The sequence below is a fragment of the Schistocerca americana genome, chromosome 3 (genome assembly GCF_021461395.2).
Source record: "Schistocerca americana isolate TAMUIC-IGC-003095 chromosome 3, iqSchAmer2.1, whole genome shotgun sequence".
In the NCBI taxonomy this organism is placed as follows: Eukaryota; Metazoa; Arthropoda; class Insecta; order Orthoptera; family Acrididae; genus Schistocerca; species Schistocerca americana.
This window is the reverse complement of record NC_060121.1, coordinates 319,373,426-319,398,235: the sequence shown is the minus strand read 5'-3', so window position 1 is coordinate 319,398,235 and position 24,810 is coordinate 319,373,426. Positions and strand designations below refer to the sequence as shown.

General features: G+C 41.7%; 1 protein-coding gene across 5 annotated transcripts in view; it reads left to right on the top strand.

Annotated features, from left to right (window-relative positions):
* Positions 1 to 24,810, top strand: part of LOC124607365 (rab11 family-interacting protein 4) — a 929,323-nt gene that overhangs the window by 751,933 nt on the left and 152,580 nt on the right. For all 5 annotated transcript variants that reach the window (XM_047139676.1, XM_047139675.1, XM_047139674.1 and 2 more), the window contains one exon: positions 16,213 to 16,248. In XM_047139676.1, coding sequence (XP_046995632.1) covers positions 16,213 to 16,248 — 36 coding nt within the window. The remainder of the gene's footprint in view (positions 1 to 16,212; positions 16,249 to 24,810) is intronic.

The following is a 24,810-nucleotide window of genomic DNA, read 5'->3' as shown; positions in this document are numbered from 1 at the left end:
CTGCAGAGTGAAAATCTCATTCTGGATCGTACACCACTGTCTCGACATTCCTAAAAAAGAACGGACAAGCAACTTAGTTGGTGATTCGAAACAATGTAAACGTACGTAGTTACTCCTGGGCATGTTGCGAAAAGAAGTTGAATAATCTCATTATGTAGAATGAAACTTTCACTCTATATGGAGTGCGCGCGGTTGTGAAACTTCGTAGCAGAATGAAACTGTGTGGCGGAAAGGGCCTCGAACCCAGAACCTTCTACTGGAAAGTAGGGGAAAGCTGACCTGAAGCTCTCTGCAGGCACATTGTTTTGCGAGGTCTAAATTATAATATTCAGTTGTTTATGCTGCTGTCGTTAAGTACTTATCCAAATTCATATACACTATTTGATCAAAATTACCGGACACTTTAGTAGATATTAATGTCCTGCCTGAACTCTGCAGGAACTTTTTCAATCAGCTGCTTGAATATCTGTCGAGGAATGGTAGACCATTCTACCTTAAGAACCGAAACTAGAGAGGGTAGTGCTGTTGGATTCTGGTGTCCGGGTCGAAGCTGACGTAAATCATCCAGAAGGTGTTCCATTGTGTTGAGGTCGTGATTCCAGGCAGGCAAGTTCATTTCAGGAATGTTCCTGTCGACAAACGTTATCCTCTGACTAATCTTTCTTTATATCTAAACAAGAAGTGAAATACCAATTTTCATAAATGTAGCTTAAATTTTTTTTAATGCAACGAGATATTTTCTTAATTTTAATCTCTTACGCACTCCCTTAGGGGTTGAATTTCTATAAACAACGAAACACGTGTTTTCTTATTTCTAACCGAGGAGTCAAATACCAGTTGTCACAGATGTAGACTTAAAAATCCTTTAGTAGTTCTTTAGTAATTATTTATTTAAAAAAATCTTTCACCCAATATTTTACCCTCTTAGTGGCTGAATTTCCAAAAATGCTGTAACATGTATTTTTTTCTGACTGAGAAACCAAATACCACTTTTCGTAGTCCTAGCTTCAAAATTCCCTTAGTAGCGACGTACTTTCAGAAATAATTGCATCCCCTGTTTCGCCTCCTAAGGAGTGGAATTTCGGACAATCCCTTCTTACACGACGCCTACAGTATAAGATCCACACCTTCTCCAAACTTAAAGTTTGTGTCCTTAGCGGTTTGGACTGCGCCATGATCAATCAGTCAGGACATTGCTTTTTATATGTAAAAGAAGACTGATTACAATGCTGATTATAGGCATTGAATAAAAGAATACATGTTGACAACTGAAGACGAGCTAATGTGTTAGAACTCGTTAATAGTATAATATGAAACAAATACACAGGGTGAACTGGTTAAAGATTCTTTTATCGTTTGTTTCTCTAAGAACGCTGACCGTCATACACGACGTTTATAACTGATTTACTGGTGCATTTTAAGTGGTTACACGGTGAGCGTGCACTTGAGGTTATCGCGTGACATCGTTCAATTTCGGAGAATGTGTTACGGTTGAATGACCTGAGCACGCCAGATAAGGGACATCCTATCCACTCCCGCAGGACAAATTCATGCACAGGTAACTGCCGTCGATTTCCGAGATAATCACTGCCTCAATATTCTCAATGGATCGCAGGGAGAAGCAGGCAGGTACTGATTCGCCAGTGACTCTCCTTACCAGCGTTGAGACTGTTAACAGAAATTTAAATCGAAAAGCTCAACGCCTCTGTTACTTTCTTTGCAACAGTAGCAAACATACTCGAAACACCTATCTGCCAAAAACATTTGCGACGCTTAGAATCTGGAAGAATATAAAAAAAATAATCGTACAAAAATTTGAACAGTTTCGTTTCAGACTGCATAGCAAGCAACTTCAACCGCTAATTGTAATACCATTTGCATCTCACACACCATAAAAATAACTAAATGGTTGTGAAACTGTAACTATTTTTGTTACATGTTATTTAATTTGTCTGAGTAAAATAGCTCAAACCAAGCGATGACTTCCATCAACTTGCATATGTGACAAAATAACACACTTTGAAAATCAAGTTTGGGAAGGAATGGAAACATATTTGTGAACAAACAGTTGCTTTCTCGAATAATTGTTTGCCGTCTGAGAATGCGTCTCTCAAGCTTCATTATTTGTTTATGTTATAAGTAACTTAGTAACCACAAGTGACAAAATTTGCGCATTAAACTTGAATCTTTGACATTCAATTTTTATTTGAAACAGTAAATTTTTAGATGTTGTGCTCTAGCCATAGCTTTGAAGCAGCAAATAAGTGTTGACGTACTGGAAAACAAATTTCTTCTTTAAGTATTATTTAAAATAGTTTCCTTAAATAATTGCCGTTATCTATCATTTTTGTTTTAATCTTCTCATTGCCCAACTAGGATGACCTACCAGCTTCATTATCTTATCTTTGGTCATTTCCTGTTTTTTCCCGTAATCCATCTTTTTTCCACGTTGCCTTTCCCTTTGTCCACTATGTTCCTGATTTCGTATTTTTCTTCTGCCTTGAAAGCCTTCACATTTAGTGCTTGATTCTGGAAACAATTTTGGTTGCTTCCAGTACTTTAATTCGGTTTCTTTTTACTTTCCGTATTTCTGTAATCCATGCTTCCCTATAAATACAAGAACATTTGATTCGTTAGTTTTCTCACTAATTAGGCTAGAGGTGACGAAAGACGATTAACGATCGCTTTACGGTTAATTCTGATATTTTCTTTATATTTCGGTAGATCTTCTCATTACGTCTGATTTTTCCAGTTATTCATCTTTCAAGTATCTCTAATCTTCACAGCTTATTGTTTATCACGAAGCATTCACGCTTGTATAAATATTTTTGCCTTACCAATGTAACAGAGTTATATTTATTGCTAGCATTTCTTGTATGTACGAACCACTATGGAGTCAGCTTATTTCAAATGCTTCTCCTTTCTATTCTTCCCTGTTTGTCTCATCATTCCTCGATGTTATCTATTCCTTCTTCTGACCAAGTGAATCCGATCTTCTTGCGCTTTCGTTGAAACCTTTGGAATCTTGCAATTTCTTTCTTAGTCTCAGTTGTTCCTCAGTGTCTTGTGGAGTTATCAGGAGTTCGTCTATTCTCCTTCCACTTTGTTTGCATCACATGTTATCCATTTTTAATTTACCAAAATGGATGAAGTCTTTTACTCACTGTTAGTATTCATGCTTGGATGTGGCCATAGAAAGCTATTGTTTTCCTAATCGTGTCTACAATTCTTTTTCAATATGTGTAAGAAGTTCACAATTACGACTCCTGCTTTCATGCCTTCCTTCTCCGAAATGTCTTGTTGATTTACCTCTCCTGCATACTTGACCCTGTTAGTTCTCTCAATTTTTGCAAGTTCAGTTTTCATAGCCTTCGGACTGCCTTAATGTTTGTCGTAAATTTAGTTTTTCTCGTAGGAGATTGCTAAGCCGGCTTTTTCGTCCTGTTCTTTCAGCAATTCTTTCTAGCGGACGTTCCCATTGAGTCTGAAAAAGAAAAGCTAGTTCTTCTGCAAACAGTATATTTGTACGTTGTCCCTTTTGTAAACTAATCCTCTTCATTGATCTGACTTTCTCCTAATGGCATTTTCGATTCCATTGTGACTGCATAGGAGGAAGCCGGCTACTGTAGCCGAGCGGCTCTAGCCGCTTCAGTCCGGAACCGCGCTGCTTCTACGGTCGCAGGTTCGAATCCTGCCTCGGGCATGGATGTGTGTGTGTTCTTAGATTAGTTAGGTTTAAGTAGTTCTAAGTCTGGGGGACTGATGACCTCAGATGTGAAGTCCCATAGTGCTTAGAGCCATTTGAACCATTCGGAATATTGAATTCCCTAAGAATTTCCGAAATGAAGACGAGATCTCAGAAACGAGAAAGTCGCCGAAGTGCCTTCAAATAAAGACTTCCGCCAGGCGGGCGAACTTCCCCAACTCCGCCCAGTAATGCCATACGATCATTCATTTTAGCGTTCCGTGCCTCAATCTGTAACAATGGAACCCTTATAGGATAGCTTTGCCTGGCTGTCTGTTCTCAGGAACGAGTAGACGTTTCAAATTCGTCGTATGGTAAGGGCTATGGATCTTTGACGGTACAAAAATTTTAAGCTTGTAAGTCAATGCAGTCAAAAGATGTGGTCATTTGTCATGTATTTTGCAAAACCTGTAGGGTACATCGCGTTGACCTAGAATCATGAAATTTGGCAATGAGCAAAGTTTCACAGTACAAGTAAAGGGGAAAATCCGGAGTTGTTAATTTGTGATCATATCACAAGAAAAAAATATTTTTGTCATTTGTTATCCGACTTGAAACTTGTAATTAAAAGGTTCTTGAAAGTCTTGGGACTCTCTGGGTCCGGTATCTAGTCAGTATCATGGCGATAACATGCAAAAATCGTCAATACCCTTGATTCTCAGAATGGATAAACTGTCTGTTTCTACGTGCACCGGGCCAATCTTTTATATAATGAGGATAGTAGGAAATGTGGAATGAAGTAGGAGTGTGCAAATAAAGTCGTGGAACCAGTGGACGAATTTTTATATTTAGGGCAGTTGAACACAATGTGGTTAGATGACGTTAGAAAACATGTTGGAGCAATGTGGATGTGAATAGCTGAAGATCTGTATGGAGGTATCTGTAAGTGGCCTTTTTCCACCAATAGAGATTCAGTGCGTAGATTCTACGTCCAAGTGACTGCGCTGGCATAGAATGTCGCAGAAAAAAAATGGTTCAAATGGCTCTAAGCACTATGGGACTTAACATCTGACGTCATCAGTCCCCTAGAACTTAGAACTACTTACACCTGATTAACCTAAGGACATCACACACATCCATGCCCGAGGCAAGATTCGAACCTGCGACCGTAGCAGCAGCGCGGTTCCGGACTGAAGTGCCTAGAACCGCTAGGCAAGAAGGTCGCAGAACGCGATTGAAAATATCCTCAACGCGTTTAGAAGGTTTAAATCTTAATCATAAGGGGGAACTACATGTGTTACTATAGTGTGTGTGTGTGTGATGTGTGACCACTTTTGGAGAACCTGTGTAACTTCCTAGTGGAGAAACAAAACACTGTTTCACAACATGGTAAATGCAGTGTGGTACATTGATAGCGACTGGGCCAAACATGTCACGAAATTATCATCAGACGAAAAAATGAGAAGAGCAAATCTGTTCGACCGTGACGGGGGAAAACAGATCGCACTATGGATGGCCCACTGGATGACACTGCATAGCTAAAATTGTTAGAAAGTGCATTTTTAAATTGGTACCCCCAATTTTTATTACATATTCGTATAGTACCTAAATAAATAGGAATGTTTGATTTGGAATATCTGTTTCGCCTTCTGAAGGATGGCACTGTAATATTCTCACAAATTTAGCAATGCACCAGATAGCACTGGGTGAAATTCATTACTTTAGTTAGGTATGATAAAATGCTTGTCCAGTCTTGATCCACCCCACCCCCTGATTTCTTCCTTCCTCTCCAGCTCCTACCCATTGGTGCGCCTCTATCGCTGTATCCCTCCCTCTCTCCACATCCACATCCTCCATCTCCTTCATCACGGCAATTTCCAGCTGTGCTGTAAAGATCCGTATTTCTAGCTCGCCGGGGTGGCCGCAAACCGTAGCGCTCGCCCTGCCAGGGCCCGCAGCAGTAGCTGAGAATCGAACCGGGCGCCGCGCCAGACGCATCCAGCTACTCCGCCGGCCCGAGTTCTCGAGACGTAGACGCAGAAACGACGGAGGCGACTGCGCGGCAAGTAGAGAGCGATTGCGCACGCGGCTTCCAGGATCAATATGACGCCGGCGTCGGAGGCCGAAGCCCCGGGACGTAACAGTACAGTAGGCGGGACCGCGCAAAGGCTTGCGTCGCGACGCGCGCCTCTTGCTAGCCCTGCGCCAGGGGTTTGTCGATAGCACGTGGCTGCCACGGGACTACTCACCACGTGTCTAGTCAGCCATCTGCGGCCCCGAACGACGAATTTCTGCACGCGTCGCCAAATATTCGGCGTACTACGCGACGGATAGTACACGGTTTTAACCAGTCTCTTAACACGGAACACCGACGGCGCAAAGGTGAAAAAAATCATACTTCGCAGCAGCTGAAGTGACTTTTGGCGTCGAAGAGCAGTTGCTTTCTATTCTACCTCGGCGTAAGTCATTCGTCTAAGGTTACTTTGAAACTGATGCTGCTGCAACGTAGTTTCTGTTGAGCCTTTTAAAAGGTACGTTGCACTTAAGTGATTTAAAACAAAGTTGGCTTTGTTAAACCACAATGACGTTAAGATTGCTCAGCACGTTTGAGGAATTTATCTCAACAGTTTACTGACACGATGACATTGACTAGAGCTCTCATTCTAAAAGAGCTGTAGATTGTCAGTAATATTAGATCCTCGACAGTAAGCGATGTTTCTGTACATATAGGCAGTCATTTTTCCCTCGTTCTGTTTGGGGAGTGGAACAGGGGGTGAAGATGCTAGTTGTGGTACGAGGTACCCTCCGCCACGCACCGTATGGTGGATTGTGGAGTATGTATGTAGATGTAGATATCATGATATTTTCCTTATGGAAACGAATAACGCTGCAGATATCTCGTGAACAAATGTTTGTCGCCCAATTACCGACGATCTTCTCGACTATTAAAGGAACTGTGAAACAATATAAGCTGCTAAATTAGCGCGTGGCAGCGTAAGGAACTGCGTACTATTGTGTTCCTTTTGTTGTGCCGTACTTGGAATGGAACGTGCCGCCACGCGAAACACAGCTGACGGTTTAATTTCACACGTAGGAATGCGAGTGTGAATGCGCATGCGCGATACGTGGCAGTTCCTCTCAGACACCGCGAGATGGCCTAGGCGTCGCGTAGCGCGGTCTCTGCGCTGCTGTTTTCTGCCGCAGACACCAGTCGCTGTAGCGAAGATGCGCTGGGCCGGAAAATACGGGTCAGCGCGCTTTTGTGTTCGACTGCGGTCCTTTACCTTTTTACGCTTGTATAAGAAGAGGGGAATCATCTACGTGACAAGACTGAAACTGTCGCAGCATTGAAAATCTTGCACTTGTAAATTCTAGTGAGGATAACAAGAATTAAATAAGATGCGGAGGTCCAGCTCTGCAGAGGTCTTACCGTAAGTCATTCCACTTCCAGGGTAATTTTATAAAGAATGAATCGCAGCAGGAAAGATTTTGTCTATACAGCAGTTGTCGTCTAGAGGCTTTCTGAGCGTGTGAGGGACGCTATAGCTCTTAGAAATCCACGCCTGTCTTGTAATTGAATGTTGCCACTCCCCTCTCCCCTTGGTCCCTCTCCTGCATCACCACCATTTGTAAATACTAGACGTTATCCAGGTCGGTGATTTATCTAAATGTAATGCGACAGATGATTTTCAAACAATTGTAATTTCAAATGATTAAAAGGCTTTTTCTTTATATCCTGTAGATTGTCAGAATTTGGCCTCAAACAAGATTTTATACCATATTAAAAAGAATTGAAAAAAAAACAGATTTGTGATATTGGTGTATTGTGTTATTGCAGGGAATCAAAACGAGCATGAAATAGTTCAAAAATTATTCTTAATAATGCATATAGTTATTCTCTGTGGAACTCCTTCTTGGTAAGTTCTATAATTTTATTTAAAGCTTACTCTTGGGAATATGAAGTGTTTCGTGTTAAGTTCTATGTTGGTAACTACGTTTTCGGATGTTTACTTCACAGTTAAATACTTTGGTGCTGATAACGCTCGATACCATATCCTTTTTTTGTGTTTTGCAAATAAAATGTTGGTATCTACATACGAGCACATTTTTTTCCCATGAACATATTCCTTCTTCAGGTTTCATGTTGAGTAGCACACAAATTTTATTGCACACGCTGATACAGTTAGACCAATGCGGAATGTACAATAATATCGGAGGAATGATTTTGTTTTGACTATTTGTAACCATGAATTAGACGCTGGGAACCTCCCACGTATTACTGCATATTTGGTGTTGCAAAATTCGTACAAAATTTCAGTACTTCTCGGTGTCGGATGTTGATGAACTTCTGAACGGAAGACAATTTTGAAATTCAGTGACAGTACTATCAGCTTCATTTCGAACTTGATATTCGTCAGTCAGTAGAATACATATATTCTGCTTCTGATAAATGTTTGGCAGTTTCCAATACTTTCTTCATTTGTACTACCCTGCTTGTATTCGGGTAAATGTCCAAATATGACTGGAGCACAGATGATAAGTTATGCTGTTGTCTCGTTTTTTTGGGGGGGGGGGTGTAGGAGGAGAGGAGAGAATAATGTCTTTCGTGTTTGTGCAATAATTTGAGCTACTCTTCAGGTATACTCTTACGATCTGGCATTTTTCTTTATAACATATGGCCATATGGACCAAAGTTCTTAGACCGAGAGCGAAATTGTGTAATGTACAGAATGCTGATAAAAGAAATTTCCCAAAATTGTGTGATTAAAAAACGCGGTAACTGCTATATTATATATAGATGTGTAGCATTACCGCGAAAGGTTCCAAATCAATGTGCGTAAGTCACACATAGAAAAGAAGTGTGCTGTAAGTAACCCTACACCTCGATATTTGGAAGTTCCGTTTTTATCCCTGATATCGAAGAGCAAATCGTTTTCCTATCTATACTCACGAAGTGAATGCTGAGTTTCCTTACGAATGAGTTCATATTATTAAGGACAAACCCCTCGAGCAACAAGAGATTGTTGACCAATGAGTAGCATTAAGTTTGCGAGCTGCCACACAAACAGTAATGACTATACTTTTCTGGTTTAAGTGTTCTTTGCTGAAGCTTAATCTAACCAGAAATAAAAAAGACACACAGGCAGTGAACATCACTCTTACATCGCGTATAACAGCATTCAGTTTCTTAAGAAGATCCTGAACGTGTTGATTCTAAGATAGCTTTTGCTCTAGCTTCGGTCTCAAGAATTCCGAATCATCGACTTCGATGTTTATTTGATCATCCTGCGCTACTAAAACTTCGCCTTTGTGAGTGTTCTGATGTGGAAATTGCATGTAATGAACTTTTTTTGCAGTTAAGCGACAATATGGTCCCTACAAACAATAAGCTGATATAGCCCACTGACCTATTTTGGCAATCATCCACATTATTGTCGACGTCTTTCACAGTGCTACGTACCATGTGATTCCGTACAAATAGAAAACTTCTTAATCAAGTAATTCTTGTTACGTTGATGGATCCGTGCGCAGTGTATTACCTTTCTTAATTAGCTTAGGTGGTCACACGTTAGCAATATTAGAGCTTTCTGTTGACCAGTCCGTTCTGAGTCAAATTTAGATCGATGACATTCCGTGAAAGCATAAATTAACTCCTGATTAAGAGGTAAAACTGCAACACGTTCAGGGATGTCGTCATGATGTTAATTGTACGTGCGCGTTTCATTGCATCATTAAGCTACTATCTCTTCATTGCATCATTAAGCTTCTATCTCTGTGGATCGGCGAGGAAAAAGTACTCCTGATAGTACAGTTATAAACAGAGTGTAATCGACTAGGTGTTAGTGGATCTCGCTTCAGTTGTTACAATTTATGGAAGTTGCACGTTTGTACTACGAAGAAACTTCTGAAAATGGACAGAGCCGAATATTTTTTTTACAAAAGCGACATACGATATGCCTCCCTCCCCATCTCTCCCTCAATCATTAGTTACTTCCCCTTGCGCTCTAGTAAGACCGTCAAAATAAACCTAAAAATAGGGACCGTGGAAACGGGTTGTTCTTTCCTTCTAAAATAAGTACTACATAGGCTTTGCTCGGTAACAGACCAAAAATTTCCGAAATTTATTCCAGTGTCCGGTACAAACTGGAGAATCAATTCATTTACGTCTAAAGAAACTCGTGAAATCTTTAACAGCTTTTAATGAAAGCAGAAAGAGCTACATCTGTTGTGCTGATCTAACTTCAGTAAAAATGTGCTGTCTATTAAACAAGTCTAAAGAATAAGAATATAAATTTTTTTTAAGTTTTAATAAAGGAACTTCTTAATTCAATGATCTTCAAATTTCCATTTTCCATCGGAGAAGTTGGACAAACACACACACAAAAAAAAAATCAACTGAAAGGGGGGCTCCATATGGTTCCCAAGTTGTACAGCGACCGTAAACCATAAAATTACCAAATAAGCAGCAACCAGTTGCAAGATCATGTTTTCTTTATTTAATTTTACATATCGATTTCAACTGATTAACAGTCTTCATCGGTGCTTTCAACGTGTATGTTCCCTGAGTAATAACTGTCTTAAACAGATGTCAAACACGTTGAAAGCACCGATGATGGCTGTTAATCAGTTGAAAGCGATATGTAAAATTAAATAAAGAAAACATGATCTTGCGACTGGTTGCTGCTTATTTGGTAAAAAAACGTCACTTTGTATTGACTTGTTAAACATAAGACACTGTTCGATTGCGTAAGTTGTATGTTAAAAGTGTAGAAAATTCAGCAGTAATTAGTTAAATTTTAGAAAATTTGCCATGGAAACGTGTGGAAAATTGATAAGCAGTCAAAAATTTTGTACATGCAACTGAAAAGGAAAATAAATCATTGTGCGTGACACGAAAGAGAAATATCATAGCCGGCCTCAGTGACCGGGCGGTTCTAGGCGCTACAGTCTGGAACCGCGCGACCGCTACGGTCGCAGGCTCGAATCCTGCCTCGGGCATGGATGTGTGTGATGTCCTTAGGTTAGTTAGGTTTAGTTAGTTCTAAGTTCTAGGGGACTGATGATCTCAGAAGTTAAGTCCCATAGTGCTCAGCCATTCGGACCATTTTTGAGAAATATCATATTAAAAAATCCTGCACAGTTCCTACAATTTTGCTGTGGGCTACATCTACTGACAATTTTTCTTTTGGATAAAAACATCACAATGAATTTATTATAGCCTTTAAGTTAGCGAAATGTTTCAAAATAGAATATGAATCTACTTATTTCAAGATATCGCTTTCAGTGACTGAAATCGAGAGTCCACACAGTCGTTCTTGAGAAAGTATTGACCCACGGCATGTCTGTTTGGAAAAAGAACATCTTTAAAATATTTTTCGCTGCTTGTAGACGGTGACGCGAAAAAACTTCCCAGCCTTAGCTTGTTACTAACTTTTTTTATTTTCTTGTGCTTCTCTTTTTTGATAAAATGCACCAGATAGTCAGTTTTCCTCTCAGACATTTTATTCAGACAGTAAAAATAAAGAACGTTGGGGGTGAAAAGTGCTTGATATCCGGATTCTGAACAGTGTACTAGCATGGAACAAGAGCCAGTTAGGCAGTGGCGAAAGAGGATGGAGGCGCCGCAGCTGAATGATAGCGTTCCCGATTTTTACGCAGACGCATGTCACTGAACTAGCATAAGTTGAAAAGTTTTCTACCAAACTGGGAGCTGCACGAGATGTTTCATTTATTTATCTATGAACATGAAAGGGTCGATCGCAGTTAACAGAAATTGCCACGTGTGAAAGTATACGGATAGCAGAAACATACCTAGAGTACGCGAAAGAACTTGCCCTTTTCTAGCAGTAGTGTATCATAGGTCTGTTGACGAACGACGCGTTCCAAATAATTGGTAAAAGCGCAGGTCCTTACCGTTCTCAAGAAAGGTCGCCGAACAAACAACTCTACGCCTGTATCCGCGACGTTGATCTGTTGTAGGATTTTGGAACATATGTTACGCTCGCGTGCTATGACATTTCTGGAGACCGAAAATCTTCTCTATAGGGTTCCGAAAACATCGACCGTGTGAAACCCAGCTCGCTCTGTTCGTTCACGAGACCCATAAAGCGGTAGACACCGGCGCCCAGACACATGCCGTTTACCTTGATTTCCGTAAGCCATTCGGTACATCCCCGTGCGGCCGCAAAATGAACAAAATACGGAAGCACGGAATATCAAACCAACCGTGCAGTTGAACAGAAGGCGCTGCTAGCATGCGGGCTGCACTCAGCCCTTGTGAGATCAGTTGAGGAGCCACTTGATTGAGAAATGCGGCTCCGGTCACGAAAACCGACAACGGTGAGCTAATCACATGCTCCTTTCCGCATCCAGTGACGCATATTGGCTGAGGATGACATGGTAGTCGGTTGCCACCGCTGAGCCTTCCGAGGCCGGACGGAGAGTCTAGTAGGTAATGTCGGAAGTTCTAGGAGGCTTTTCGCGGATGATGCTGTTGTATACAGAGAAGCCGGTGTCGCGTTGCTAGAAAATTCTAGCGAAATACAGGAAAACCTGCAGATGATCGACCTTAGTGCAGGGAATGACAATTGATCCTCAACATAAACAAATGTAAAACAAAAGTATTGCGAATACAAAGGCAGAAAGAATTTCTTTTGTATGATCACGAGATCGCAGAACAATCACTGGAAGTAGTTACTTCAATAAAATATCTATGAGTATCCGCACGGAGCGATTGAACGGCCATGTAAAATTAATGGCGTTGTAAGGCAGATGCCTGACTGACATTGACTGGAAGAATCCTCAGGAAATTCAGGCCATAAACAAAAGAAATAGCTTCAAAACTCTAGTTCGACTAACACTTGAATATTAGTCTGGGACCCGTACCGGAATGGATTGATCGAGAAGATCCGAAGAGCAGCAGTACGTTTCACTACAGGTTCATTTAATAAGCGCGAAAGCGTAACGGATATGGTCAGCCAAGTCCTGTGGCAGACGCTGCAAGAGAGGCTCTCTGCATCACAGTATAGTCGGAGAGCGTACGTTCCTTCTACGTTTATCTCGCGAAAAGACCATGATGATTAAACCAGAGAGACTGGAGTGCGTACGGAGGCATACCAGTAGCCGTTCTTCCCACGAACTATACACGACTGGAACAAAAGGGCAAGTGAAAGTGGTTCACAAAGCGCCCACCGCCACATACCGTAAGGTGAATAAAGGTGTAGATGCAGAAACTTGTCTGCAAATGAATCGCTGCTGACTCCAGTATCAAATAGTTTCGTAGTATATATATTTGGAAACGTAAACCATTATGGAATGTCTTGGCCATCATGTCGATTCACTCGTGTGAGTTTTCGCTATTAACTGATGCACCTTGTATATAAATGTTGCACTTGGCCGCCTCTGGCGTCCCTAAGCGGCAGAAATGGAGTTCTGCTTCCGTTAAGTGACTTCTTTTCTTTGCACGTAATATACGGAATTAGGGCCGGCCGCTGTGGCCGAGTGGTTCTAGGCGCTTCAGTCCGGAACCGCGCTGCTGCGACGGTCGCAGGTTCGAATCCTGCCTCGGGCATGGATGTGTGTGATGTCTTTAGGTTAGTTAGGTTTAGAGGACTGATGACCCAAAGTGCTTAGAGCCATTTGAACCATACGGAATTAGGTTGTGAAATTTACATACTGAACGTCTTTGGCTCTTCGGGTGACAGGTGTAGTCATTCTATATTGGCAGGTTGTAATTTCGTTCAGAACGGTGGCAAAAGTAGCGCCTACTTTAGCATTCCATTCATATGTCTACACGGTAGTATAAATTCATTTCGGAGCAGCAAAATACCCATAGATATTTATTCTGTAGATTTCAGCTTGAATGAGAATGCTCCATTTTAGTACTAGAAAACAGATTTTATCTGTGTAAGGAAGTTGCGTCAGATGTTCAGCTATGGCGGACGGCCGGTGCCGTGATATTGATGTCCGTCGTCATTAACTACTGTGTCTCACAGCTCGCTAAATACTTAACGCAATTGTTGAAATAATGAGGTGTCATTGATATAAAGGCTGGAACGGGTATAAATGCAGGTGTCCCTATTGGTGAATGAGGACAGTGTACTGAACAACATTACATTAATATTTACGTCATTTGCAGACTAATAATTATAACTATAACAAGTTATATGTTTTTAGGATGGGTAGTGTAGTACCTCCAAGTGCATTTCCCCTGGACAACGGGCCAGTTGAAATGTACACTCCTGGAAATGGAAAAAAGAACACATTGACACCGGTGTGTCAGACCCACCATACTTGCTCCGGACACTGCGAGAGGGCTGTACAAGCAGTGATCACACGCACGGCACAGCGGACACACCAGGAACCGCGGTGTTGGCCGTCGAATGGCGCTAGCTGCGCAGCATTTGTGCACCGCCGCCGTCAGTGTCAGCCAGTTTGCCGTGGCATACGGAGCTCCATCGCAGTCTTTAACACTGGTAGCATGCCGCGACAGCGTGGACGTGAACCGTATGTGCAGTTGACGGACTTTGAGCGAGGGCGTATAGTGGGCATGCGGGAGGCCGGGTGGACGTACCGCCGAATTGCTCAACACGTGGGGCGTGAGGTCTCCACAGTACATCGATGTTGTCGCCAGTGGTCGGCGGAAGGTGCACGTGCCCGTCGACCTGGGACAGGACCGCAGCGACGCACGGATGCACGCCAAGACCGTAGGATCCTACGCAGTGCCGTAGGGGACCGCACCGCCACTTCCCAGCAAATTAGGGACACTGTTGCTCCTGGGGTATCGGCGAGGACCATTCGCAACCGTCTCCATGAAGCTGGGCTACGGTCCCGCACACCGTTAGGCCGTCTTCCGCTCACGCCCCAACATCGTGCAGCCCGCCTCCAGTGGTGTCGCGACAGGCGTGAATGGAGGGACGAATGGAGACGTGTCGTCTTCAGCGATGAGAGTCGCTTCTGCCTTGGTGCCAATGATGGTCGTATGCGTGTTTGGCGCCGTGCAGGTGAGCGCCACAATCAGGACTGCATACGACCGAGGCACACAGGGCCAACACCCGGCATCATGGTGTGGGGAGCGATCTCCTACACTGGCCGTACACCACTGGTGATCGTCGAGGGGACACTGAATAGTGAACGGTACATCCAAACCGTCATCGAACCCATCGTTCTACCATTCCTAGACCGGCAAGGGAACTTGCTGTTCCAACAGGACAATGCACGTCCGCATGTATCCCGTGCCACCCAACGTGCTCTAGAAGGTGTAAGTCAACTACCCTGGCCAGCAAGATCTCCGGATCTGTCCCCCATTGAGCATGTTTGGGACTGGATGAAGCGTCGTCTCACGCGGTCTGCACGTCCAGCACGAACGCTGGTCCAACTGAGGCGCCAGGTGGAAATGGCATGGCAAGCCGTTCCACAGGACTACATCCAGCATCTCTACGATCGTCTCCATGGGAGAATAGCAGCCTGCATTGCTGCGAAAGGTGGATATACACTGTACTAGTGCCGACATTGTGCATGCTCTGTTGCCTGTGTCTATGTGCCTGTGGTTCTGTCAGTGTGATCATGTGATGTATCTGACCCCAGGAATGTGTCAATAAAGTTTCCCCTTCCTGGGACAATGAATTCACGGTGTTCTTATTTCAATTTCCAGGAGTGTAGATACGTGGACGAAAACAGTCTGTCTTTGCTGACTGGGGTTGTCGACTTACTGTTGCAGTTACGACTGTGCAGAAAACATCAGATAGTAAATTATGTGACATGTTTACGGGAAGACTGTTCGATGCAGAGAAAACACAACTAACATTTGTGTAGATATTACTGTACAATACACAAAAATATCTGCACTGCGCCCGTTACACCCTCTAAATTAAATGATGAATCATCCAACAAAAACTGTGATGGAAATAAGTTTTTGACAAAGAATACAGCAGCTACGCACGCACTGCTAACGAACTTCTCAAATGTTTTTCCCTCTACCCCAATGATTATGGACAAGTTGGCATAAAATGATGATGAATCTGGCGAGGGAAATCTCTCTTTCGATGGAAGAAAGGTAAACGTGCTAAATTTCAGATTGGCATTAACAGAAATTATTGAAACAGATACATGCGAAAAAAACTTCTTGTTAAAGATTACATGGATTACTCGTAAATTTGTGCCACTGAAAACCCTGATTCATTTATCTAATAAATTCTCATATTGGTGAAAGGAAGGTAAAAAAATCCCAATTTTCACTATTTTTTGTGCTTTAGTTATGGTATTTTACACCAGTTGGGCTTTATCTTGTGACTGTAGCTCATTTCATTGCAGCCAGCTTCCCATAATTTTTGTGATAATGTTTGTTAAACTGAATAAGAGCATAATTGTGTGGGGCAGCGCCAAAACTTCAAAGCAAACCCAAAAGATGGGAATCCACTACGTAACTAGAATAAACCGTTTTTCTTTCGTCTATGACATTAAAACTTTCTTCGTATAAATGTTCATATTTTTTTGTATTTTAAAGGATGATTTTTCTACTGTTTCAGCACCGGTAGACGGCTTGGATCCAATGCGTTGGCAAGGTAAGCACAACAACTCAAACGAGAGAGAGACAGAGAGAGAGAGAGAGAGAGAGAGAGAGAGAGAGAGAGAGAGAGAGAATTGATATAATACCGTTAATTACACTGGCATGCAAACCTGTGCTGCTCTGCTTCGAGTAAAGCTCTTAATCCTCAATTAGAGCGCCTACACGAGCTGTAAGTAACGCTCTCTGCCATCTAGCGGCCATACGCTGAACTGCGTCGCTGTACAGACAAGCTGCCTGCATGCTGGCGCCACTGCAGGCAAGAAGTAATATGACTGGCTTTCGGTACGAAGATAGACAATTACAGTTGACTCACTTAGTCTTAATTGGAGTACACCAGCATCCAGGATAGGACCTTCTCATCCGTTCTGTCTCCTTTAAAAGTTGTCAAGTTATCTCTAAATCGGTTTCCCCAAATATGATCTGCCGCTTGTTTTATATTGTTTTTTTGGCTTTCCCTCTTAACGGATACTGTTTTATTATGACTGTTACATTTTGTATACTCAGTTCAGCTCGTATGTCATCATTTCTCTCTTTATCCATCAAAGTATATCCAGCCACGTATTCAATGATTCTATTCTCTATTCATCTCTCTTCTTAATAGTCCAGATTTCGCATCCGTAACATAACAGATCTTTCGTAGGAAGTTCTCACTGTGGGCTTTCTGTCCCAATGTTCCGCGTGGAGTTCCACTGTTTGCCCTATATGTAAAACTGCACGCTAAATATTTTAACGTATTAACTTGCTCTATAAACTCCTTGTCAATTTCAATCTTAACTTGCATGGACTGGCGTCCTAAGAATGACACTGATATTGTCTTTATGATGGAGACGTTCAGATTGTATTCGCTGGCTGTTTTGCTTAAAGACAGTTTCCTGTAAGTCATTTTTATTCTGCCTTATTATTACTTGGTCGTTAAAAAAATGTAGTGTACTAACATCCACATCGTTAATTTTGAAGTGTTTCAATTTCTGTAACAAAGTTCTGGTTACATAGTTTATACACCTATTAAAAATAGTGGGTGAGAAGGGACACCCTCTTCTAACTTCTTGGTTTATTTAAGCCATATTATGTCTGCTGCCTGCAATTTTATCTGTATTTTGTTATTCAGATGTACAGCTCTTATGAGATGGGTATCTCTGTTTCTTAAAATTTCCCGCGATTTGTTTCGATTTACTGTACGACACGTCTTTTCCTAGTCAATAAAGGCAAGAAAAGTTGATAAATTGAATTCACGAAGCTTTTCTAATAGTTGCTATGGTGAAGTTACAGTCCAAGCATGATCTGCGTTTTCGAAAACCATGTTGGGCATCAGGCAGTAGAGTTTCAGCGATTGGCAACAGTCGTTTTGTTAAAATTCTAGCATAAAGTTTATAACATGAATTCATAAGGCTCATACGAGGCGTTACTGCATCCTGCAGTTCTTCCAGCGTTAGGAAGTCTACATTCCTATCTTATTCAGACAGAACGACCTGTGTATCTTGCACATCCGTCCAGTGTGTTTTGTAGTATTGTAACCAATTACATTCAGATATTGTGTTTATCTGCGGATTGTTCTTACCTTCTTTGTTTAAATGTTTGATTATTTTGTATGTTGTCTCTCGTCTTGCTCTTACATCATATTCAATAGCTGTAATATATTTATCCCAACTAAAGGTTTTCGAGTTGACTTTCCTTTTGATTAGAGCTGATTTCCCTTTATAATCTGGTCTCAGATGTCGTTCTGGGGAATTCAACATTTTTAAGAAGTCATGTTTCTTATCATGAATTACATTACGTGTTTCATCATCCCAGTATCCCAGACCCATTTTGAAAAAAAAAAAAAAAAATCCTTTCTTGTGCCAAGTGCTTGTGTTGCTACCTTAATTAGTGCTTCCTTCATATTGTTTCATTCCTGATTGATGCTATTCGCTTCTGTATTTACACTTCTGTTTTCCTCAAGCCTTGTCTGGTATATCAACGGTATACTCTCCCCTCGAAGTAATTGTACCTCAAACGTTGCATCAGCAGTGTTTTCTATCTGTTTTAAGTAGTTTTATTTTTGAGACTAGAAAGGAATGATCTGAAGAGACATCTGGACCTCTGAAGATCCTTGAGTCTTGCACTAAAGACCAAGTAGTCTTATTTGCAATTACGTACTCTATAATTGTTTCAGAGCCTCTAGCTGACCAGTTACATTTGTGGATCCGTTTATTCCTGAAGAATGTGTGTGTTATTCTTAGCTCAATGTTTAAGAGAACGCCTTCAATCTGTATCCATTATCATTTATTATATTTTCCCTTCAGAACCAATAACATTTGCCACGCGGATTTGCCCATCCTTGGATTTAACTCTCCTGCTATTATGACATGATCACTTTTGTTTCTTATGTAGGGTTCTTTCCAAGATATCGTAAAAGTCTTCAGTGACATCACCCCATCCCTCTCCTGGGGCACGTATTCTAGTTACTGACAAATAATCTCCTGGTATCTTTACCGTGACCACAATTATCCATTCATTGATAAAGGTGTAAGAGTGTATTTTGGTTGTTCAAATCTTCTTCCACAGAACAGAACCTCCAGCGCAGACTTTTGAGTGGCTTCGCTGTATATCGTGTCATACCTGTTTATTGTTGTGGAACCTCATGATTTCTTTTCGGTATCCGTTATGATGGCCACGTCAATATCTTGTGAATTTAGTTCATTTTCTGGTTCTACTTATTTTTTAGACTGTGGACATTCCAAGTAGTCGAGTTGAGTACACTGTCTATTCCAAGTCGTTTATCCTGTTGTATGTAAAGGTTCTCTCCCCATTTACCCGTTGGGCTCGTTTTTTCTTTTTTCCTCTCTCCCCTTCTTCTGGAGATTAATTGTCCCCTCTAGGAGTTACGAGTGTAGGCCCTCCGCCCCCCCCCCCCCCCCCATCCCCCTACGTTGTGAAATCCTCTTCGTCTGACTGTCCAAGAGACCTGGCTTGGGTGGCCCTCCCAAGAGCTTAAGGATACAGGGTACTTACAAATGGTGGAAAATTAGAAATTATTTTATGACTTTGTTAAATTCTATAGTCTTTCCTGATTACATTGATATATACATTGTAGGGTTTCAAATGAAAAATGACCTACAGATAAAAATTTTAAAGTTATGGTCATGTAAGCCGCCACACGCCTTTATTTCTGTTACAGAAACCAATATTAGCTAGTATTTACTTTTGTTCACGTGTTACTGAATGTTTGTTGGCCAAGTGCTACGTATATTTGTGGAAGTACATATCCTTTAATGCGCAATAAATACGAACTATGCCACGCATCAAGAAATTCAATAAAAGGAAATTCCGTGGAAACCAGTTCACAAACAAAGCAAGCCACACTGTTGAAAGTAACATATGTACCACTTCTTCAGGGAAGAAACTCCCAAATGGCACACCTCCTGGAGATTCAAATTTTTATGTTAACAATGATGCTGTTTGTAGTAGATTTGTTGTTGTTGATGTGGGCGTCTTGTCTTTTTTGATAAAGGAAGTGGCGAAATGTAAATAATATGATGGTGTAGGCTGTCTGGAAATAACTGAACAACAAAGTAGCATGAAGGGTTTAGCGTCAAAATTAGTTGTTCTGTGTAGATCGTGCAATAAATCTACCTCGAAAATGACTTCGAACATTGTGCATAATTCATATGATGTGAATTTGAAGTTAGTCCATGCAATGCGTGCAACTGGAAAAAGAAAAAAAGGCTGGTCAAACGTTTTGTGGTTTGATGGACCTTCCTTCTCCTCCCAGTAGGTTCAGCAAGTACGTAATACTTTTAGGTGCCTTGACGGTTGTCTAAAGCATCTATGAAATGAAATGTGCAGTAGAAGAAACTGTAAATATTAGTGGAACGAAGGACATTGCTGTAGCACTTGATGGGACATCGCAACGTCGAGGACATCGTTCGTTGAATGGTGTTGTGTGTGCTACTTCTCTGGAGAATGGAAAAGTTGATGTTGAATGCTTATCTAAGTACTGCCACACCTGCCATGGTAACACTGAAGGACATATTGAACATCAGTGTTCTAAGAATTATGATGGTTACAGTGGAGCTATGGAGTGTGAAGGAGCTCTAAAAATATTTCAGAGGTCGGTGCCCGTTTATAACGTTAGATATACGAAGTACCTAGGCGATGGAGACTGTGAAGCTTTCAATAAAATTAATTAGTTCAATGTTTATGGTGATACCTTGGTAACAAAACTGGAGTGTTGTGGACATGTGCAAAAGAGGATGGGTGCTAGATTGAGGAAGCTACGAAGAGAAAAGAAAGTTGCTATCTGATGGAAAATCTCCCTGGCGGAGGCAGATTGACAGAAACCGAAAATATTATTTAAAATTCAGAATATTAAATCACCCGTAACTTCGGAAATATTACAGACGTACAAAATCTAAGAGCAGTTTTGGGATCAGCACAAAAAAAGCTTTTAAGATGAGAGGGACACTTCACACATCAATTCTCATTACTTTTAATTTTCGTAAAATTTTCACTTTGTGAAGATGGCATAAAGTTTTGAAGATACAATACTGGACTCAAGCATGATTGCCGCAACATTAACATACAGAATATCAAATCAAAACACCTTTCAGCCTTCTAAATTTTCAAATTATTTTATTGAGCGACCAGTTTCGGTGATATATTACGCCATCTGCACGCTCCGTAACCGACGTGTAGGAAGATTCCTACCTCTGGTCCAGTCAAAATACGGGCCAACAATCAATGACTGGTGTCCGTAGATTTTTTTTGAGACAGCGATCACTTCTATCACACCTGGTCGGTAGATGATGATTGAAATGACCACTGTCTGAAAACAAATCAATGGATCCAGTCATTGAATGCCGGCCCCTATTTTGACTGGACAGAGGTACGGATCTTCTACATGTCGGTCAGGGGACGTGAAGATGACGTAATATATCGCCAAAACTGGTTGCTCAAACAAACAAAAAATGGAAATTTAGAAGGCTGAAAGGTGTTTCGATTTGACATACTTCACTGAAGAGCCGAGCTTCCGCAACCACCTGTATAAAGATAGACATAACAGAGAAGTTAATATACGTTAGGACAAATTTAATATACAATTGTAAAACTTTGAAGTTAGTACTAATACAAATGAATATAGAGAGAGCCTTCACGTAGCTTAATTGTGCTGTTAAATATAATTTTGTACATCGTGTTGTGATATTACACCGCTGAAACTGCTTATAAATACCTTTTGGATAGACGCCAAGCTTTACTTGATTGAGTGCTGATGTGGTAGGTCACGTAGGCACGCAATAAGTTCAATTTCTGTGAATTCGAACAAAATGCAGGTTGGCAGCAATGTATGTACATGTCCGACATCAATCATTGACGACTTCCGTGAATTGTTTACAAAATGAATGCTGAGATACGAAGACATAGTTTATCAGTAATTACATTTTTCAAAGTTACAAAATCTTGACAGAGCAAGTGAGCTTCGGGATTAGAGACATGAAATTGACTGCTTATATCAAATTCATCATATTACGTTGATGAAACCCATAGTTAGGAATTCGCCATGCTGTATCGAATGGGCGCTCAAGAAATTATTTTCATCGACCCCACAATTTGGAGTTCATTACAGTACGCTTGTGCCAACCTACAATGTTTCTGGGGGTAGGCTAGATGCGGATATGGTATGTGGTGAAGGGTACATAGCGTAATAGCGTCATTCTTACCCTGCCATACACCGCCACGTCCCCAGCGTTGACAATGCGTCTCCGTACGAGATCAAAAATTCTTTCATTTTAGCATCGTGGTTATTACATGAGATACATGTAGGCCGAAACACTGTGTATGACTCGTTTCGGAACGTGAGTTCTTTGGGCTTTGTAAGTAAAGCATACCCGCGACGCATAAAGTATTTGGTTCAAATGGCTCTGAGCACTATGGGACTTAACTTCTGAGGTCATCAGTCCCCTAGAACTTAGAACTACTTTAACCTAACTAACCTATCACACACACCCATGCCCGAGGCAGGATTCGAACCTGCGACCGTAGTTGTCGCGCGGTTCAAGACTGTAGCGTCTAGAACCGCTCGGCCACCCTGGCCGGCATAAAATATTTCTTGTAGCGTATCTCCTTGCAGTTCGTTCAACATTTCTGGGACACTCTAGCTGACTAAACAAGCCTGTGACTTCCACTGCGACTCTGTGATCACGGAACCCTCATGAAAATCCTTCCCGAAGTTGTATATCGCAGAATATACAATACGTAGTTGAGATTGTACTGTTACACTAAGTCTGAAGGAGATTGCGTGTAAGGCATATTCGGGTAGTAAATACAGGGTGTGCACAATTAAAGTTTGTTTCAAAACGTTGTAGAAAAAGAACCACTGTTCAGAATGACGTCCAATTACAATAGCGCATTGTTGACGCAGGGGGAACGTCGCTGAACAAAAAACGAAAATTTTTATAAGTACAGGGTGATTATAATTGAAGTTAAACTTTCAAACCGCTGCTCAGAATAAAGTCAAATTGCAACGGAATATTGTCGGAGAAGGGGAAAAGGTATGGCAGGAGAAAAATAAATATTTACAAAATGTAGCGATAGATGACGCTGTAAACATCATAATTTAATAGTGTTCGACTACAAATGACAAATGAATTATACAACAATGCCTGAAGTGTACGTTTGACGTTAAACAAACTGTTCTACTCAGTGAGCATGGGTGTACAGGCGTGATACTGTTAGTTACGTAAGCCCACCCACCACGGCAAAGTCATATCACATCAGACGGGAAAAATCGGTTTTCAATTGTCCTGAGGCCAAAAACGTAACTCGCATGCCGGAGGACGACGGTTCAAATCCGCGTCCAGCCATCCAGGTTTAGGTTTTCCGTGATTTCCATAAATCGCTTCAGGAAAATGTCGGGATGTTTCCCTTGAAAGGGCACTGCCGATTTCCTTCCCCAATCCGTGCTTCCGCTCCGTCTCTAATAACCTCCACCTCTTGATCGTAACCTGTTTGTTACGGTCTGATCAGACAGAGCGGCTCCAGTGGCGATTCTGAGATCGTCTTGCAGTGCTCTAGCGGAGTCCTTACAACGCCACAACGCAGAGATGGGCAGATATCGGCCTCCATGTGCGTCTGTAAAGCGCCTGCGACCTTGTCCAACTCACCTTGTCTACTGACCCGTCTGCTTGTAGCGTGTCTACAATCTGTGGACGATACATGGAGAGGGATTGGCATTTGCAGCAAATTTAGCGAAAGTCCATCCTTTTTGGATCAGAGCGCCCGTCCAGTTTGCACTGCATTAAGATGTTGCACTGTATATGCTTGGTTGGATACAACGTCCACAAATGACATGTGTATACCTCACTAGAAAATACTGAGACACCGGTACACACTTTCTCCTAAGGACAAACCTGACACTGTAATGCATAGCACATCCAGTAGACGGCATATGATTTTAACTGATGCGTACATTGAAGGCGAAGATGACTATGATGATAAACAGAAGGCCGAAATTGTAAACCTTGTTTTCAAAAACTCGTTTACGGTAGAGGACTGCAGCACCATTCCCCCTTTCAATTATCGAACAAACGCAACGATGGCTGACATAGTGTTCAGTGTATCTGGGATTATAAAACAGTTAAAATCCTTTGACGCCAGGAAGGCATCTGGCCCAGATGGTATCCCCGTAAGATTCTGTAGCCTATGCTACAAATATAGCATCATTGTTACCCATCATCTATCAGAGATCATTGGAAAGGTGGAAAGTTCCACGGGATTGGAAGAAGGCTCAGCTCATAGCAATCTATAAAAAGGATAGAAAATTGGATGCACATAATTACCGGCCAATTTCACTGACATAGATTTGTTGTAGAATCAAGAAACATAGCCGGCCGGTGTGGCCGAGCGGTTCTAGGCGCTACAGTGAATAACGATGTAGATGCAGAAACATGTCAGCAAATGAATTGCTGCTGACTCCAGTATCAAACAGTTTCGTAGTATATATATTTGGAAACGTAAAACATCAGGGAACGTCTTTGCCATGATGTCCATTCACTCGTGTGAGTTTCCGCTACTAACTGATGCACCTTGTATATAAATGTTGCACTTGGCCGCCTCTGGCATCCCTAAGCGGCAGAAATGGAGTTCTGCTTCCGTTAAGTGACTTCTTTTCTTTGCACGTAATATACGGAATTAGGGCCGGCCGCTGTGGCCGAGTGGTTCTAGGCGCTTCAGTCCGGAACCGCGCTGCTGCGACGGTCGCAGGTTCGAATCCTGCCTCGGGCATGGATGTGTCTGATGTCCTTAGGTTAGTTAGGTTTAAGTAGTTCTAAGTTCTAGGGGACTGATGACATCAGAAGTTAAGTCCCATAGTGCTCAGAACCATTTGAACCATTTTTTCATGGAACATATTTTGTATTCAGACATAATGACCTTCCTAGACTCTGAGAAGCTCATCTGCAGAAACCAGCAAGGTTTTAGGAAACAGCAGTCATGCGAGACACAGCGGGCCCTCTTTGTGCATGATATACAACAGGCTCTACATACCGGCTCCCAGGTTGATGCCATATTTCTCGACTTTCGA